The sequence below is a fragment of the Pagrus pagrus genome, assembly GCF_965226575.1.
Source record: "Pagrus pagrus genome assembly, chromosome: 3".
Classification (NCBI taxonomy): domain Eukaryota; kingdom Metazoa; phylum Chordata; class Actinopteri; order Spariformes; family Sparidae; genus Pagrus; species Pagrus pagrus.
This window is the reverse complement of record NC_140187.1, coordinates 8,148,045-8,167,769: the sequence shown is the minus strand read 5'-3', so window position 1 is coordinate 8,167,769 and position 19,725 is coordinate 8,148,045. Positions and strand designations below refer to the sequence as shown.

At 43.8% G+C, this 19,725-nt stretch overlaps 1 protein-coding gene across 3 annotated transcripts in view; it reads left to right on the top strand.

Annotated features, from left to right (window-relative positions):
• The window catches only part of magi3b (membrane associated guanylate kinase, WW and PDZ domain containing 3b), a 148,414-nt gene that overhangs the window by 120,800 nt on the left and 7,889 nt on the right, over nucleotides 1-19,725 (top strand). For all 3 annotated transcript variants that reach the window (XM_084346527.1, XM_084346526.1, XM_084346528.1), the window contains 12 exons: nucleotides 1,219-1,298; nucleotides 2,132-2,189; nucleotides 4,168-4,274; nucleotides 10,589-10,780; nucleotides 11,568-12,215; nucleotides 14,837-14,868; nucleotides 15,884-16,049; nucleotides 16,162-16,256; nucleotides 16,390-16,597; nucleotides 17,159-17,341; nucleotides 18,195-18,380; nucleotides 18,712-18,808. In XM_084346527.1, coding sequence (XP_084202653.1) covers nucleotides 1,219-1,298; nucleotides 2,132-2,189; nucleotides 4,168-4,274; nucleotides 10,589-10,780; nucleotides 11,568-12,215; nucleotides 14,837-14,868; nucleotides 15,884-16,049; nucleotides 16,162-16,256; nucleotides 16,390-16,597; nucleotides 17,159-17,341; nucleotides 18,195-18,380; nucleotides 18,712-18,808 — 2,052 coding nt within the window. The remainder of the gene's footprint in view (nucleotides 1-1,218; nucleotides 1,299-2,131; nucleotides 2,190-4,167; nucleotides 4,275-10,588; nucleotides 10,781-11,567; nucleotides 12,216-14,836; nucleotides 14,869-15,883; nucleotides 16,050-16,161; nucleotides 16,257-16,389; nucleotides 16,598-17,158; nucleotides 17,342-18,194; nucleotides 18,381-18,711; nucleotides 18,809-19,725) is intronic.

Genomic DNA, 19,725 nt, shown 5'->3' with positions numbered 1-19,725 from the left:
ACAACATTTGGGTGAAAAATATAAGAAAAAAAAACCCCAATACATGTAAACTACTCCTGTTTGAGTGAAACTAGTTGGTTAAAATATATAAAATAACAGAAGCTGTAGCAGTGAAGTGAAGCTAGAGGTAAATATGATATTAGCCTGATCAGGTGTAGTACAGGCTGTATGCTGGATGATGACAGTGGAAATTTAGGGCAACTGACGACTTGAGAGTTGTTCTTGTTGTTAAATATGTCAGTTTACAACTGCAGTGAGGTATGCTGCAAGATGTGATGTTAAAAATGAAAGTGTTGTTTGTATATCCGATGTCACGCAGCGTTGTATTTACTGCTGTCTTCTTTTAATGCATAATTCAGCACGTATAAATGTTTCTGCCAGTATCTAATCATCCCGACAGTAGGGTTAGGTTTGATCCTGAATGTGTAATGATGGGTTTGTGATCTGCAAGTCACATCATCTCTCATCACTAAATGATTCAGAAAATGGAGGCTCGACAACAAAACACATTCGCATAGAAGGGAAGGAAAGAGTCTATTGGATAAGATATACACATAATGATCCATCAAACCCGACCGATAGGCGTTCAAATGATTGGAGGCCCCGCACTTAATAAAACCGAGAGCTTCAGGAAGGTATAAATACTCCCAATGTATTCCTCCCACTGTTGTTTCTTTACCAATCATAAGGACATGTCAAGCTCTCTCTCTAAGCCGATCAATACTTTGATTTTAAAACAGCCGAGTTAACAAACCTCTCTCGGAGGCCTGTGTGTGTGTGTGTGTGTGTGTGTGCGCATGCATGGGCGCATGTGTGTGCGCGTGCAAGCCTGTGTGCTTTATTCATATTTGGCTCTGAGCCACTTGTCTCTGAAGATATCAGAAGACCATTGTGATTTTCCTCCTGATTACACACCCCAGTTGTTTAACACATTTGAGGATAAACGAGTTTGTCGTGTTTCACATTCAGAGGGTTTTTTTCTCCCCTCTGAAAAGGCCACCTAACCATGAACACGGTAAAAGTGACAGCTGAATGTAGCCCAATGGATAAGATGTTTGTTGATGACTCCGGTAACCCTTGTGCATGAGGGCATACACCACAGTAAGAATATGGCTGTGGCTCATCCTTTTTGTTGGCCGCTTGTGCCTCAGCAGCGGTTTTTCTGCTGGCACAGGTCTTTATTGTTGATATTTACTGGCTCCCCTTTGTGCTCCGCAGTCACAATACCAAGACGACCACGTGGTTGGACCCCCGCTTGGCAAAGAAGGCGAAGCCCCCTGAGAAGTGCGAGGATGGAGGTATGTAGACCTCACCACTCAGCGGCTCTGCTCAAGCATACAGCCAATTCCATTAACTACTGCACATGCATTTACATAAGGCCATACCTCTGCTCTACATGCTCCACATTACATGATCCATCACTTCACACGCTTCCGCACGTTTAATTAAATAACCAACCGGGGTGGAATACAACCGTGTGACTTCTCTTTGAAATGACACGTCACCTAAGAGTAACCTGAGGCGTCGCCGTCACGTGGCCTCATTTCTCAGAACTCACAACAGAGCTGGGGTATACTTTGAGGAATTCCAGACTTGTCTTTGTATCCCCAGGATGCTAATGTAGGCTTAAGTGCAAGCAAAGGCGAAGAGCGGCCACGGCTGAAAGAGTGGGACCCTCGGAGCCGGGTTTTAATGGATTTTTACAGGCGGACAGAAAGCTAGTTGGTGTGTTGCTTCTGAAAAGCAACTCCAAAGCTCTCTCTTGCGTGAAGAGCTCTTTTCTCTCTCCCTCTCTTTTATTCTCTCCCTCTGTCTGATATGTTCATCAGGGCGTGACGTGCATCAGCCATTCCAGCCGGCCCTGCTTGTTGAAACCACAGAAATGTTCACTAAATTATTGTAACCTATTTTCATGGCTACTTTCTTATGCTAAACATCCCAGTCAGGGGGAAAAATACACTAGTAACTGCTGCTGTACCTCAGCACCATGTTGAATGAGTTACAACTCCCACATGATTGTCTACTAAATATTGTGCCTGCTCTTCCGCTCCTTTCTCCCATTCTGTTATCTGCATGCGTGCTTCCCTATTTGCATCCTTCCCCAACACGTTGCCACTTTCTTTTCTTGCAGAGTTACCTTACGGCTGGGAGGAAATCGACGATCCACAGTACGGCACATACTACGTGGAGTAAGTCTTATTGATTTATTGATACATGCAATTTCCCGAGCACTCCAGCTGCCAATGCCAGTGCAAACTGTTTTTATCACACTTGTTTACCCGCAGATGCACATACAACACGAGCGCATTTCACCGGAGGGATCGGCACACGAGTGCATATTACACTGCTTAGTGTACATTAGCAGTGGACCGGCATGAATCAATACAGTCTAAGAATAAACAAATGGATGTAGCACACGGCTCACTTTGCTCAGGAGAACGGTTGAAGATTCTGATCAGGGTTTTCCCATTGTTTATCAGTGTGTGGTAAAATGAAACGCTGCGGGTAACGTGGCAGTGACCTGTATGTGAACACGACGCTGATTGTGCTCTCACAGTGCCCTGCCGGTGTTTGTGTAATAAGCGCGTGTGTGTATAGAACGTGAGCTCGTATCTACAGTATGTCTCTCCATATTGTTTGTATATTTCTGCACAATGTGCTTTTGTGCGCGCGAGCCCAGCAGGAAATCAGTGACACACGGCCGTCGTAACAGCAGTAGGGAGGAGCGGGGGGGAGATTTTCAACTAGAATGCATCGAGTGAGGATAGAGTGGGGGGGCAGGAAGGAGAGCTAGCAATCTGTTGTGATGAAAAGAAAATGGGAACGCTCGCGTTGTTTTATTGCTCAGGCCTCTGAAGGATCCCTCCTAGGTAGATGTGACACGAGAGAGAAACCCGCACTGTTTGGACAAGGAGAGTCAGTGGCATGTAGATGGAACTTGTAGCTGCCAGCTTGAAATGATGACTGTGAAACAATGGCTGGGGTTTCATGCCAGGGGGACAACAGGCTGTTTACCTTGTTGTAGAGGAACAGGATGTTGCTGGCAGTCGGGAGGTTCATTTCCTACAATATTAAATTGCTAAAAGCCATAGTAGTTTCCCCACATGAAGAAGAGGCGAGTCAGCCTTTACTATACGTGTGCTGTGTTTATGAATGTATTTATAATGGCGCCACTATAGCATCCCTCTATTAGAAAATCATGGTTCCTTTATAGGGAAGGTGCATACATAATTAATCGCAGAAAAATGGTGCAGTAAGCTCAATACGTTAGAGGTTTGTGTGTGTGTCTGTGTGTGTACAGTGGTGGAGTATAACTATGTACGTTTACCTCGAGTACTGTACTTTGAGAAAGAGGAAGAAATTGTAATAAGAAGAGAAAGATCTTCAATGACTGTTGTCATTGTTATTATTTTATGCCTGAACAAACTAAATAAACAAACTGACCTTAAAGGACAACACAATTTCATACTGTTTTACTTTGTTTATATGTGGCGGACCCTGCCACCTTTCTAGCTTCAAACAGTGTTCTGGGACCTTATTTTCCTCTGACTACAGCTTGTTTATTCAGTTTTGGAAAAAAAAATTTTTAATACAAATAATAGTTTGTTTTATTACCTCATTAATATTGAAAATGTTAAAATTCCAAGTTTGAATTTCTTCTCCAAAACTACATAGTGCCCCGTTAAGTACAATTTGGAGGTACTTGAGTATTTCCATTTCATGCCACTTTGTACTTCTACTCCACTACAATTCAGAGGCAAATATTGTGCTGTTTACTCCACTATATTTACAGATTTAGTCTTCTCATATAAAATATGATCAAGAAATACATGCAGTGTAATATTATAGCTTAAGATCAAACTTGCGTGATCTCTAATTGGAAATTTACAAGTTACTTAGTAAGTTCCCCCCACTTAGTTACTGTAAACCACCTTTAACAGCTTCAAAATTAAAGTGGTGAACACAACAATACATCAATAAAGATGCAATATGCAAGAACTGGCCACCTGTCAAATAGCAATAGCGGGCAGCATATGACCAGAGTAACCGTTAACTGCTGCTAGCATAGTATATAGTATATATATAAAATTGTGTGATTGTGTGTTGTTCAAGTCTCTCCTCTCAAATCTGAGCTGCTTTTTCTTTTTTTTCCCTTTTTTTTTGCAGCCACATCAACCAGAAAACCCAGTTTGAGAACCCCGTCCTGGAGGCGAAGAAGAAGCTGAGCCAGGAGACGGCTGCCGTCCAACAAGCCGCCGCAGCACCTCCCCAAGGTAACAACAGCACTGCAGAACATGACCCGTCTCCACTGTCCTCCGTTTGGATTGTTCGGAGAGAAAAATAGTTTCGTTCTAGCGTGTCCAAACCACAAAGGACTGGAGTGAAGGACACATGGAATGAGGTTTTTGCACACATGGAACTTGCAACTGCCACACTGCTGCGACAGTGACCTGTAAAAAAAACATCATGAGATATTGCATGCTGTCTTGTGGGTTTTGAAAGTCTCCCTCAGGTTTATAAGACATGCTAATACCTGTATGACTATAATTACCTTCACCAGCTTCTGTCTTCCAGTCAGTGTGTGTGTGTGTGGGGGGGTAAAAACAACAAACCACAAGAAATTCCAGTTGGACTAAAGTCTTAAAAATATGATGAATCTCTTTGAATACTCAGTCTTCCTTCTCGTGTCCTCTTATTAATTAACCAAGTGCTTCTATTATGTATGACATTCAATATCAACAGGAGTAGTTTTGGCTTTATTTGAGTCGTGTGAAGTTTCCTTGTTCTATTTCTGCACTCGCTGTAAATCACCTGGGACGCGAACATCAGCTAATTGTCTAAAATATAATTGTGGTTTAATTACTTTGGCTTATGCTCTGTAGAGAGGGCAACCCTTTTTTTCCTTCAGTCAGTGTGATGTGATAAATATGTTTTCTGGGAATAGAAAGCGGTCATCATTTCATGCAAGGTCAGCTGAACGTGTCAACCTTCAAGTAGCCTCAAACAATAATAGATTGTCAAATGAGCCTTTTCTTCCCCCAGTTCGCTCATTTAACACAAGTTCTTGTCAGCGCCGCAGTAATGGTCTGTTCTTTAGGTTGACAAGCCATTTTTCTCCCGCAATAAACATTATGAATTAAGCATGTTTTCATTACAATGGATGTATAATAGATTACGGTGCCGCAGCGGTGGAAACAGACAGGCTCGTGGCGCTGGCAGGGTTTCAGGGAAGTGGGAGAGGGAATGCAGGGGAGGAGGCCTGCTTTTAGCGGTGCATGTGGCAACAGCTGGTGGAACAGCACATCAGAAAGACCAAGCATAATCAGACATTTCTCTGCTCAGGTGTGTGGGGACTGAGGAAACCGCCATCTCACCCCTGATTACAGATTACACAACCGAGTGAGCTGTCAGACGGTGGGCTGTGACGAAGCGGTTACACCTCAGGCTAGAATTCAGATTTTTACAGTTTTCCACGATGGATTCCCAGCGAGTTTATGTCATGGGAATAACTACTAAAATAAAAAAATAAAACATTATATGAGTGTAGAAAGGTTACCCTATAAATGAACCGCTATACTGTGAAATAATTCAGTAAATTATTAAATATCAACTGATTTTTTATTAATCATATCAAATGCACTTCCTGGATACCCTCATTTCGAATGGGTAGCATCATTATTATTTTCACAGCAACAGATTTGCTTAACATCTTTGGGAGTATTAATGAATATGTGAGGGGGAAATAAAGCAGTTTTACCTCCCAAGACCTGTAAACACACTTTAATGTCTTAGCCGTTAATTACAGGTAACCACAATCAGCTGAACAGGGGGCGCCACCACCTTTCCAAATTAAATCTCCTCATTCTACCCATTCGAAATGAGGGTGTCCAAGAAGTGCGTCCGATACGCTTCTGTTTGGAAAAGGATCCTGTCCCTACACCTCTCCGTGACATCTCCGCTGCCTCAGTGCCCATGCAGCTAAACCTGCAGAAGAGACAATGCTGTGGTTTCTGTCAGCCAGCCAGCATACCAGACTTTGCGTCCACACGTGTTCACCGTCTGCTCTGCTCCGATAGGCTGAGCGCATTGCACGCTCGGTACTTTCCTCGTTAGTCACATCCTGGCCTCGCAGTGACACCGGTTTATACACTGTGCTGTTTAAAGGTACATTCTTGTAAACAGCAGCCGATGTTTCTCCATTCATGTAGTGAGAAAGATGTCTTCCCAATTATGCTGCAAAATGTCACTTTTGATTCACAACGCATTTGAGTCACACATGAGGAATCAAAAAGCACGGCTGTTTGATGGATCTGATGGTTTTGTCTGCCTCTGGCTTTCAAAGTCTGCCCACAAACATTGGCACCGAGACCTTCCTTGGACTCTCCCACACAAGCACGGGCTCGCACACGCCGTACTCATTTCCTCCCTCCATTACATCTGTCTGTTTCTTCACACACAAGCGTGCAGCCGAATGGTTATTTCAGCACTCAGTGGGGGGAAGTCGAAGAAGAAACATCCCATGTTGAGTTTATCAAGCAATTTGAATGTGATTATGTAAATGAGCTTTGCTTGATCCATGCGACAGTGCGGACATCTGGAGTCCACACTGGCTGTGATAAGTTACACTCGTTCACAGCCGTTCATGTCTTCGGTGGATGTTTGTGACTGCTGAACCCGTTCGACAGTGGGGAGGGTGCCCGCATTTAAATTCCTCACACACGCGCATGAAAGTTATAGTGTTTTTTTAAAACTGAAGGAAATGAGAGGGGAAAAGTGCAGGTGCTGTTATCCAGCCAAACTAGAAACCTGCTGCTATTGTGATCTCGAAAGGAAGACACTGAAATGGGCACATTGTGATTGGAAGTCTCTGTTAAATCACCACAATGTGCATGTAGAAGGTAGAATGCAGCTTTAGATCTACGTACAGAGCAGTCGTTTAAAATTTGATGTTAGCTGCAGATCTCAAAAGTGTAAATAAAGCCATTTTACTCCACGTTGAACCACTTACCTTAAAGGATAAGTCTCCTGATATTCTATAATTTTCTTACTTTCAACAAATGCTGTGAAAAGACCAAAACCAACAACACATTTATCTCACTAACAAGTATTGTCTGTGTAGCCCGAGCTTAATATCACTTATTCCTCCTGGGGCATAGACCTCAATTGTTAAAAAACACATGACTAAGCCACACTGCTGCACTGGGTGACATGCTCCTTCGTTACCATTAAAACAGTGTATTTTGAGTGAATCCCATATATCCCGTACTGCTGGCATAAATACTCATTAGTGCAGCAATTGTGGCTGAAAATAGTCGCCAATAAATGCCCTGTTTACCCCTTTAAGAGCAATTTTGCTACAGTGAGCTGATGTTTTTCTCCTCCTCATTAATAAATAAAACAATGACCTTTTTTTAAGGGATTTACATCTTCAGCAGGAATTAATAGGCTCGGGAATACAGACTAAAGCAGTGTTTGTTTTGGTTTCTTTGTGGAGTTTGTTGTCAATATTAAAAACATAGAATACACCATCCTTCCAGTATGGTTGGTGAACAGTTTGTCAAACTCTAATTGAGTCAGTTGTCTAAGTGCCCTGTCCTACAAGGACGATGGTTTGCTGTTGGCCATCGGTGAGCGCATGTGGCCCTAGTTTTTTGGGACGTGTCCGTCACTGTTGGCACTAATCTGCAGGTCTTCAGCAGACTGAGTGCAGTATGTTGAGCCTGTCAGTGACAGACATCACTCTCAGTGGCTGTTCAGCAAAGCAAACCAGTGCATGAGAATAGAAAAGGGAAGCCCATTGAGCCTGTCACTGTAGTATCCTTGCATACTGCTGTTTCTCCCTATTTTTCTTTCTTCCTTCTTCCACAACCAAGCCACAAGCTAGCTGCCGTCGGTTGTGGTCTTTGCGGTGTGTTCAAGTTTAACTTTTTGGCAGAAACACAGCTGACCTGAGCTGATGCCTCTAGTTACCTCTAGTGTCTGGGCCCTCACACATCTTTAACTAGTATGGTGACAGTGAAAATGGGCGGTGTTATTGTTTCTTTGGAGGAGAAGTCGCCTTAAGTCAGGGAATTTCTTCAAATTTTGCAAATAATGTTCTAGCCATTATTTGACGGCATAGCTCAGGAGAAGCAGCTTGAGTGGTGCACGGAGGCACGCAGTATCAACGTGAGATGTGAATTCTAGTTTAAAATGCATGAAATCAGTAGTAGTATTAATAAGCTTGTTGACTGCATATTTTTCTTATGGGTTGTTTTGCTTCATTTCATTCAGCTTTAAATATCAAGAAACTCTTGCAAACCATTTTCTACACATGCAGTGAAATCTCTGACAGCCACATCACATTCTTTCAGTATTCAGTACAGGCGCTGGAATGTGCATCGTTTGTCACTGCTGGCTTCACGTTTTTGAGCCGAAGCTATAACGCTGTCCAGGCCAGAACTCATCAGGCTGCGAGGAAAAAAAATGGTGTGTCCATGATCTGAAGTGCTGATACCACAGTAATGCCAGATAGGGAAGCTGCTCAGCTTAATGCAGCGTGACCCTGACAGTCGGTTATCTGGCGTATTGCGAATGCCACAGCCAGGCCGCTGGTCCATATTGATGTTGCCACTGACCTTAAGATGTTCCCTACTCAAGTTATAAAAAGTCTGACAAACTGACCGCAGTGTGGAGGGGATAAGACAGGACATCGTGCTAAATTGGACACTGTCTGAAGAGTTCGATCACAGTTTTGCTGTGTAGTTTTGTAATAGTTAACAAGTAAATTAGATTCTTGAGCCAACATTTTCTTTAATTTACCCGTCTGTTTGTGCTCTTTTCTCAGCAGGGTTGTATGAAAAGGTCTCTGTTGAGGTGTTTATCGGATTTAGGCATGTACTATACCATGCCTGTTAATTGGAAATGACTAATGACTATGTTTATCCTCAGCACATAATGCGTATAGTTGACACTCGACGTCGACATGGATGGATTTTGCTGTCTTTCAAGACGGATATGAAATTATTAATGTGTTGTGTGTTTGATGTCGAGCTCTGTTCGGAGGTTTTGACAAGGCTCGTCATTCACTCTGGCGCTCTCTCCCCCGTCTCCACCCACTCTTTTCACACATGCCCACACGTATGCTCGCATGTACCCTGTCATGATTTCTTTATGCATAATAAGTCACTATACGCTGCGCAGCGCCAACCAGCAGGTACTCACATTTGTTGGTCTGAACGCTCTTCATGTATAGTCTTGTTCTGAACAAACAAACACAACTTAAATACATTCATGAATGTTTTAAATATCATTTGAATTTTAATATTTTGCTGCAGGGTCTTGTGCAGTATTCCTTGTGTGTATTTTCTGTTGTTTATTGATGTAGAGGTAGCTATAAAGGTTATACTACTAGTGCTTTTACTGCTATTAGCTTACACTACCACTACTACAACTATGGCTTACACTAGTACTACTACTGCTGTTGCTACTACTACATCCTTTACTACTACTGTACTAGTATTATTACTGCTACTACTACTACTACAACTACAGCTTTTACTACGAAGGCTTCTACTGCTACAACCATTACTTCTACTACAACAACTTTTACCACAACAGCTTTTACTACTACTAATACTACTTCTACCGTTACTTTTATAAATACTAAAGGTTATACGACTACGAGTACTTTTACTACTAATAGCACCACCACCACTACTACTACTAATATTACTACTACTACTATTACTGCTACTACTACGTTTACTACTAATACATCTACTACTACAACCATTACTTGTACTGCTATAGCATTTACTGCTAATACTACTTTCACTACTACTACAGCTTATGCTAGTACTACTGCTGTTGCACCTACTACATAATTTACTACTACTACTACTACTACTACTACTACTACAGCTTTTACTACTTCAACCATTACTTCTACTACTACAGCTTTTACTACAAATACTACTATCACTACTACTACAGCTTACAATAGTGCTACTGCTGTTGCTGGTACTACATCTTTTATTACTAGTACTACAGGTACTACTACAGTACTAGCAGTAGTAGTACCTATAGCTGTAGCTATTAGTGGTAAAAGCACTATTAGTAGTATAACCTACAGCATTAGTAAAAGTAATGGTAGTAGTAGTATTAGTGGTAGTTGTGGCGGTAAAAAGCAGTAGTAGAAGTATAACCCATCTAGCTGGTAGTGTACTACTACTACTACTATTACTACAACTACTGTGTGGTAGTAGTACACAACTGCTGTGTCTTTTGTCTTTTATTGTTATAAGCCAATGAAGGGTAATCTAATCTAATCTAATCTAATCTAAATAAGACATGTCTTTACAAACAACAAACACTTCTTTCTTTACATTTGTTTCTTTTACATTCTGCTGGTTTCTTTGTTGCTTGCAGTGGAGAAGTATCACTCAGCAGTGTCCTCCTGCTGCCGACTGCAGTGGATTCTATTAATTGGCCTGGGCAGCACAAGCCATTTGCTGCTACATTCCCCTTGCTGCCCTTTCTTCCATAGGCGGCATTCATTTCTTTAAAAACAAAACAAAACTGTCTCTAACACGCACTTTGTTTGCAGGTAAGGGAGGTGCGTCCGGCTTCACCGCAGACCCGAGCCAACTGAAGGGTGAGATGTACCACACGGCGCTGAAGAAGAGCGCCCAGGGATTTGGATTCACCATCATCGGAGGCGACCGCACCGACGAGTTCCTGCAGGTGAAAAACGTGCTGAGCGACGGCCCCGCTGCCCACGACAACAAAATGGCGTCAGGTGAGCGATCAACCTCTGCGGATGTACACGCTCTGTTTTAAGAGGTGGACAAGATAGAGAGCATTCCTGTTCAGATGAAAATCTCATTTCGCTGGCAGGAAGAGCTATGAGGTTAGAACTGCTAATTTCTGCCATATTTCAGAAAAAATATTAAGCAGCCAACTTGTACACATTGTGCTACACCAACAAAGCACCTGGAGGTATTAATTTTACCTCTGTAGCGCTCACTTAACCTAACACTGTCCCCTGAGCTTCATGAGGCAATAACAGCAACTCTAGCTCTGTCAGGGGCACAGTTTTATAGCAGACGGTCTGATTATGGTGGGTGTGAAGCCATCTAGCATTGCTGTTTTTTAGTCTCTGATCTTGCCATCGCCTTGTGGCTGTCTGTATAAAACCAACAGCTGTGAGCTCCATGAGTGTGTGTGACTGTGTGATGGTTACTATTGTACGAAGTGACAGAAATCCACACCCGTCTCCCCGCAGTGTAGTTGTAGCAAACAGGGCTTTTCAGGTCTGTTCAACCATGGAGCGAGCGAAGGAGGAACAGGAATAAAGTAGGAATGAATGGTAGACTGAAGATAAAGGGAAGAGGAACGGGTACAGGGAGCTGCCAAAATGAAAATACGAGAGCGCGGTGAAGAGGAAAGGGACATTTTAGGGGAAAGATCTGTCTGACAAAAGGAAGGAGTAAGTGCTTTCCAAAGAAATGTAGAGAAGTGATGTCTTGATTAAATACCAGCAGAGGAAAGTCCCCTCGTCACTGTCTCTTCTCCCTCTGTTTTAGGTGATGTGATTGTTGAGATCAACGGGATGTCTGTGCTGGGGAAAACCCATCCAGAGGTGGTGCAGATGTTCCAGTCCATTCCCATCAACCAGTACGTGGACATGGTTCTTTGCCGTGGCTACGCGCTCCCTCCGGATGTGGATCTAGACAGCGACGACCCTCTCCCACCTCCTCCTCCCCCACCGGCCACCCAGCCCCAGCAGCCCCTGCACGGTGGAGAGGTGGTGACGGCCGTGCCCCTCATCAACGGACAGCCGCTGCTCGTGAAGGGAGACGTCCTCCACGGCTCCTCTCAGGAGCTCCACTACGTCACCATGGATGCCAGCGGTCGGCCCGTCGTGGCGGCCATGCCCAACGGGAGGCAGGGGGAGCGGGGAGACGTGGCCGCCACGATGCTGCAGCCAGAGCTGGTGAGCGTGCCGCTGGTCAAGGGGCCTGGAGGATTCGGGTTTGCCATCGCCGACTGCCCGCTGGGCCAGAAGGTGAAGATGATCCTGGATGCCCAGTGGTGTCGCGGCCTGCAGAAAGGAGACGTCATCAAGGAGATCAACAGGCAAAATGTCCAAACGCTCAGCCACGCCCAAGTGGTGGACATTCTCAAAGACTTACCGGTGGGCAGCGAGGTCAACGTGCTAGTGCTGCGAGGAGGTGAGAGGCTGAAAGAACAACAGATCTCTGTGTTTGTCTGTCTCTCCAACTGTCTTTCTTTTCTGCCTGTCCTTGTATCTGTGCATTAGAGGTGGGCAATCTGGCCAAAAACAAATATCTATTTGATCGCTATCATCATCCACAATCTTTGAAATGTCCTGTAGACTGCAGCCGGATGCGAAACAACCAATGATTTCTCTGTTTTCACCATTATAAAGAAAGATTGCATTAAACATACTTCTTATTCACATTGTGGCCAGCTAGAACTCACAGGTCTTACTAAAAACTTGGTATTTCACTCAGATGGGCGTGGATTTGCACGTTTCAGACAGCTCTGTTGCAGTCTCAGCCTGTGTTTTGAGTGCACACTGCTTTTCAAGTGGGCATAGAAAGTAATAATAAGACTTGTTGAATAGATTTTGACTATCATCTGCTTGAATGGAGTTCACGTCCTGCGCGTGGTCTGAAGTTTTAACTTTCTAGCTTGGACTTAATGAATTTATTGTTCGGAGGTGTTTAAAAGAACCTCAGTTTTCAGTCGCAGGCTAGAAAAACTACCTGGTTAGGGGTTACGAAAAGATCAAGGTTTGGATTAAAATTATAATTCAGTGTTTCGCACGGGAGCAAGTAACAAGGGATGAGACACCCAATGAAAGTTGACGAGAACGCCGATCAGCATTCTTTGTGATGCAGGACTTAAGACGCCACCCTGAGCAAAATACCACGTTTATCAAAAGCCTCTACAACTCAGGTGCATTATAACAATGTACTGCCAAAGAAAAGCCACGTGAAGTAATGGCCCCACTCAGCATAGTCACAAAGTTGGTCACTCTATTGGTTAATTCATGTAGCACAGATCTGCTAATCAATGTGGTTGTGTCGTTTGTGGACAGATCTCAATCTAAAAATGGCCGGATCTTCCACCCCTACTATGTATATATCTACTTATCTGGAAGACTGATTGGCTGAATATCCATGTCATTCTATCCATCCTTTATTCTGCCTTCTCCTATGTGACTTTTTTTGCCATTGCTGTCAATACAATTTCAACAGTGCCCATGGGAGGTGAGGTCAGCGTGCTGATACTGACAGGAGGTGAGGTGGTGTTATGGCTGGTTGGGGGGGCATCGACTGACCGCACACTGTTGTTCTGTGGAAGCCTGGGTGATGCCACTGTGCCTGTGGCCTGGAGAAGGTCACCACAACAGAGACTGCTGCCTGTTTAGCTGAATAGATCCACCTGCACCTCCTGTTGCACACAATGATCAGCCTCGACCCGACCGAGCGCCATTTCTCGAGCATTCCTCCGGTGTCAACCCGCCTCTGTTTATGATGACTCTCATCGAGGCGTAATGCAGTCTGTTACAAGTCTGAGAGCAGGAATTACATAAGTGTGGGGATGTGCTTGATTCAAAGGGAGAGAGGGAGGCAGGAAGGGTAGGCACCCTTCAAATGTCTCCTGCATCATCTCCAGCCGCCCCAGGGATCCACTGCGTAAGTCGATGCACCCCGGATTGGCTTTGATCATCGGCAGAGCGCAGGCGATTCCTGCATGCCTCTACATCCATGGCCCCTTAAAGAGCCATGGCTAAATGTCTATAGAGGGAAGGTCCCCAGGGGCCTCCTCCCTTTAGCCGCGCCCATACGCTCCTTTTTAATTCTCCGAAGCACCCACGCTGCTCACCCTCACTGCTGTGCCACCATCACCACGTCCTACTCCGCTGATGCACTGCACGACCCCCGCAGTCAAAGCAGAGCCGGGCTCAGCTTCACCCATCCTGCCCAATTGGAGAGCTAATGCCAGCTTTAACCCTCATTAGACAATGACCGTTGGCTTGGAAGAGGATCCCTATATGTGTGTGTGTGTGTGTGTGAAAGACAGATAAAGTGTGTAGCGGGCACCACTGAACAGAAGAAGAGCAGAGCTTAGAGAAAGGATGGAAGGAAAAGAGCGGTGTGCTTCAGGTGTGTGCGCGCAGTAAACTTGCCTTATTTATGACTGTGTTGTTGTATTGGGAAGTGGAAAAAATGCTGCCGCGTCTCCCCATCTACATCAGGCACCATTAACCCCTCATCAAGCCAAGTGTTGGTCCGGGCCCCACAGGGCTGCAGGCTCCAGAGGAGTGTTTGTTAATCCAGTTTATGCGGGGAGCTGAGTCGAGGGAAGGAGGAGGGGGCCGTAAGAGATGATCTGTAGGGAACAATCTGAGCGCTTGAGATGGAACGTGTGGGTGTACTGTACGGCGAACCGAGATAGGGAAGAGAATTATCGGTCATTGAATTACATGCATGAATCTCTAATGCCCTCACCCGCTTCTCCCAGCCCCGCAATGGGCTTCCATGTAGTCAGCACTCCAGCACATGTACCACCTTTATACTCCCCATGTATCTTTAATCGCACACGGATGTATATTCCCTAATGGAGCATTCTTCTTAGTGAGTACACCTCTTGAGGTCAGAGCAGCTCACTGGTTTATTTTTGTGCTCCCTGCTGCCGTCTCACACTCAGAGAGGCAGTGCCATCTAGTGGCTCCGGTGATGGTGGTGTTTTTTTTTTTTTGTTCCAGATCTATCTGCATTTCTCACCACAGTCCTGTTGTCTCTCCATGTCTTTTCCATAGGTCAAACATCCCCTGTGAAGAGTCTGAAGCCTGTGAGTGAAAACATATCTTTTCCTATTTCCTCACTATTGTTTCCCCGCCGGGACTTATCCCGCAATTTAATTTCAAAGCTTTTTGTCCTTCAGCTTAACCAGTAAGCCGCTGTTGCATCGAATTAAATGATAGCAATAAATTTGAATATTGATTATGTTTCTGGGCGCCTCCTTTTGTTTGCGCTGAAAAACGGTCTTAATTACTTCCTTTCAGTATTCGTATTCTTAGGGCTATTGTCAGGGGATTGCAATGGTAATGAAGCATGGATGAGCCTCTTTAGATATGGTGGTATTATTAATACAATACAGTCTTAGATAAAGAAGTTGCCCTTTCTGCCTGAATGGGCTCGTCGCAGCCACGGGGAGATCTGTAGTTTTTTCTCCCACAGATGTGATATTACTTTTAAGTCCCATCGTTTAGCCTTTCAAAATAATCAGAGGCATGTGAAGTTGAAAAAGAGAGAGAGAGACAGTGAAGTGACCTTTGGTGCTTTAGGTAATTTATCACAATTAGATGCTCAGCCACTTGTCTGGGATAATGAGCTGTGGAGACTATCAATAAAATATGTCCTTCATAGGTGAATACCAAAGGATGTTTGATCTCATGTAAATCTAACATTGAAATTTTAATTGTAATGTAAATGGGGTTTCAACTTCTGACTATTTTCAAACTTTATCGGTTGTTCGTTGAGTCTTTAAAATGTCAAAGAATTAAGACAAATGCTTCTCACAATTTCCTCGAGCCCAAATCAAATTGCTTTTTTTGTTCCAAAACCCAAAGACTCTACATTTACTCTCATACATGACCAACAAAAGCCAGCAAATCCTCACAATTAAGAAACCAGAACCAGAAAATGTTTGCTTGCTTGCTTGAGAAATGACTAGAACAAGTGATCAGGTTATCAAACAGATGGCGATTAATTGTCTTCCCATCGACTTTTCCATTAATTGACTAATAGCTGCTGCTCTAATTGTAAAATATGCGGTGCTGACAGCCCATGTATTTCAATTCCAGAGACAGGAAATGACGGCTAGTACGGAGACTTTGGACACCGTCGCAGACTCAGCCCCCCAGGCCCTGCCTTACCACTCCAACACGAGCACCCTGCGCTCCATCGACTCCCCCAAACGAGACGTCACAGAGCTGTACCTGAAGTCCAAAGCTCTGCTGGAGAGCAGACGTAAGTGTGGACTAGCGCATCATAATTTGTTCTCAGGAGTTGTTTTAAACCTCGTCTTTGCTTGAAACCTTGACCCCTCGCTCAATAGTGAAAGAGTATTACTCATCCACAGAGCCGCACACCAAAGACATTGACGTTTTTCTGAAGAGAGACATAGAAACAGGTTTTGGTTTCCGTGTCCTTGGAGGAGAAGGTCCACAACAGCCAGTAAGTATTTATAAAACTCTTGTACGTCTACTAGAAAGAAAGAAGCCAGTGTTGTACTCTAAAATGATGAAGGAATTGCAAGCTTTGATAATTATCAGAAGGTTATCCCTCTATTATACTAACCCTCTATCAGAATGTCTTTCCCCAGGTGTACATCGGGGCCATCGTGCCCAGTGGGGCCGCTGAGAAGGACGGGCGTCTGAGGGCGGGAGATGAGCTAATCGGCATCGATGGTGTGATGGTGAAAGGTCGTTCGCACAAGCAGGTGCTGGATCTGATGACCAACGCCGCCCGTAACGGTCAGGTTATGTTGACCGTACGCAGGAAGGTCATCTACAGAGGTGAGTAACAATCGGAACAACACCCCACACAGTTTAGATGTTTTATCTGCATCTACTTGAGAAGTAGTCAGACTCTTTTTCAGTGATTTATGGAGCTGTCTAGATCATGAAAACTAAATGTCTAATGGGGCTTTTCGAGAGAAAATTGCTCTTAAAAACAGGAAGTGGTGCAACACACGTTTTGACAGAGCCGACAGTAGCTTGATGGTTAAAAATGGACAACCGGTAAATGACATAAAGAGCACAAGTCAGGGAATACACTGCTATTACATAATACACTATAATCACCTTGAAAGGAGCATCTCTCTCAGAGATAATGCCTGAACATATTGCACAGAATGTCAACATCTGCACACACATAATGCTGCTCCACTGTGGCTGTGACTGTTTATAACATCCACTTCCAAAGTACGGCTTCATTACTTTCGGACGCATTTTTCTCGCACATGAACACACAGAAACTCCAGACTGTGCCGTCAACAAGAAAAAAACAACCCCAGGAATGCACACACCCACGCACACAAACACAGACTTGAGTATGTGTACCTGTATTGGTTTCAGAAGCAACAGATGAAGAGGCTCAGGAAATGGCTCCAGTGCTGGTGAACGGTTCCCCCAAGCTACCTCGCCTGCCGATGCCCAGCGCTCTGGACCACGAGTCTTTTGACATCACGCTCCACCGCAAAGACACCGAGGGCTTCGGCTTCGTCATCCTCACCTCCAAGAGTAAACCGCCGTACGGAGGTGAGGCTGTGGTCCCTTGACCCTTTCATGCATGAATTATTAAATCAATGTTTGTTTTAGTTTTTTTACCTAAATGAATCAACGCAAGAAGTGATTCAGCAATAACTCTTTAATCCTTCATTCTCAGAAAACCAAACAATATTTTCAACTAAATAAGAGGTTAGAAATACGTCTAGCCGGATTTTATTATTATTTTTCTTGTACATCTTTTATTCAGGGCCTAAAAATACATCAATACACTCCAGTTGACCTTATACACCAAAGGGTATATTCTGTATATATAGATAAAATTAGAGGACTTCTTTATTATTGCTGTACAGTATACCTTTTGGTGTCCGCCGGAGTGGACAGATATATTTTCAGTCACAAAAATGAATGTTTAGTTGAATAATATATTTTTTACCTGTCTGGTTTTCTGAGAATCAGAGGTTTTAGCAGTTATTCAGGAGGTACTTGGTGCCTGTCATCTTTCCTCCGCCATCTTTAATTTGTGATGGCATGTCTCAAATTGACAAACAGATACAAGGATAACATTTAAATGGACTTGTGGACAAGGCTTTGGGGATCTGCCACCTTGTAAGTGGGACATGGTTCTCCAACTCAAATGGTTAAAAATGGCTTCCTTCTATGTTGGAGTTCACAATAAACTCATTTTCATAAAATAATCAAGAAAATGCCGCAGTATATACACATCAAAGACAATAAGACAAGGACTTATTTGAGTTCAGTCAGAACCCAGCACTTTTGCTGGACTACATACTCCAGCATCATGTTGACTTTCTGGATATATTTCAAGGTTTTCACCACATCTGGTTTCTCAGCTGTTCATTTCTCCCCATAACTGCTCTTTCAGTTATCCCACACAAAATTGGCCGAATCATCGAGGGCAGTCCCACCGACCGCTGCGGCCTGCTGCACGTCGGAGATCGTATCTCGGCGGTCAACGGGCGCTCCATCATCGAGCTCTCTCACAACGACATCGTCCAGCTGATCAAAGAAGCGGGCAATGTTGTCACCCTCACTGTGGTTCCCGAGGACGGTGAGCGCCCACCGTTATTAGAGCAGCCTGTTTGTCTCGTGATCATTTTGGTTCAGTATGACTTTAAACTTTATTATCTGCAAGGGGGTATTTTCAGCCAGGCAATCAAAGCAATCAACCATGCACATAATAAGAAGATATGAATATTTTAGTACCAGCGTTAATAATTTAGATCTAAATTGAGGTATACTAAATTTGAAAAAGGGGGAGTTCATCTAGAAGGATTTCTAAGTCTGATTATAATACTTTCTTTCTTCAGTTCGCTAAAGAAAACCGAATGATGAACTGAATTTATTCTGACTGATTGCTGTAATATCAAAATGTGTTGTAGAATACAAAGGTCCTCCGTCTGGAGCCAGCTCAGCTAAACAGAGTCCAGCTCTTCAGCACAGAGCCATGGGGCAGCGGACAGCACTGCAGGATGAACGGTAAGGATCCACGCACAACACTTGATCTATCTCTTGTTGTTATGCAGGGAAGTAGATCCCCCCCAAAATAATCTAATTCCAGGGAAAAAAGAGTAGAGACTTGAGACTTGAGAAAGGTCTTTGTGACCGAAATGTCAACCCTTTTTTTAATAAATCAATAAATACAGAGGTGAAGAGGGTGTGCGAGCATTTACTCTTTCATCACTGGTGGGATCTACACTCGCACAAAGGAGAAAGCATAAAAGCAAAAAAAACAAAGCTTTCAGTCACCAGCCCAAAGAGGCCTTTGAAGCTGTCCAAACCAGATTTTAACTCCAACTATACTCTGACTCATCGGTGTCATTTCCACCGGGGACCCTGAGGACATGTCCCTACCATTTTTTGAAATGGCTGATTTTGTCCCCGTCACTTCTTCAAAAGCATAATTTGTTTAAAACAAATGGCTCAGACCACCAAATGGTAACTAACTATCAGAGCCTGCAGCTGAAACTGGCTGCTGCTGGTTTTATTGTCAACATATGACAACATTTTGTTTTGGTCGCTTTAAATGAGGCTCCTGCACTACTTTTTAAAAAAAAAATGTTTAGTTACCTGCTGCACTTTTCTATGATTAAATTCCCTGTAGTGTCACCTAGTCGAGTAGATTGACAGGGGTGATACATTCGTTTTTAATTGCGTGAAATGTGTGACTTTATTGGTTCATGATTGGTTGAATACGACGCCCTTGCTCTGAATACACTGGCTGCACAGTGCATAGCTGTCCCTGGGTCAGTACTCTCTCTCTTTTGTACCCAAAGGTGCAAAATGTTCCCCAAATCTACCTTTACAAACATGTCACATTAGATACTACTGAGAAAATGAAGCAGTGCAGTGCTTTCTCTCCTCTGAATATCAGTGGCCAACTCCTCCTTCACTGT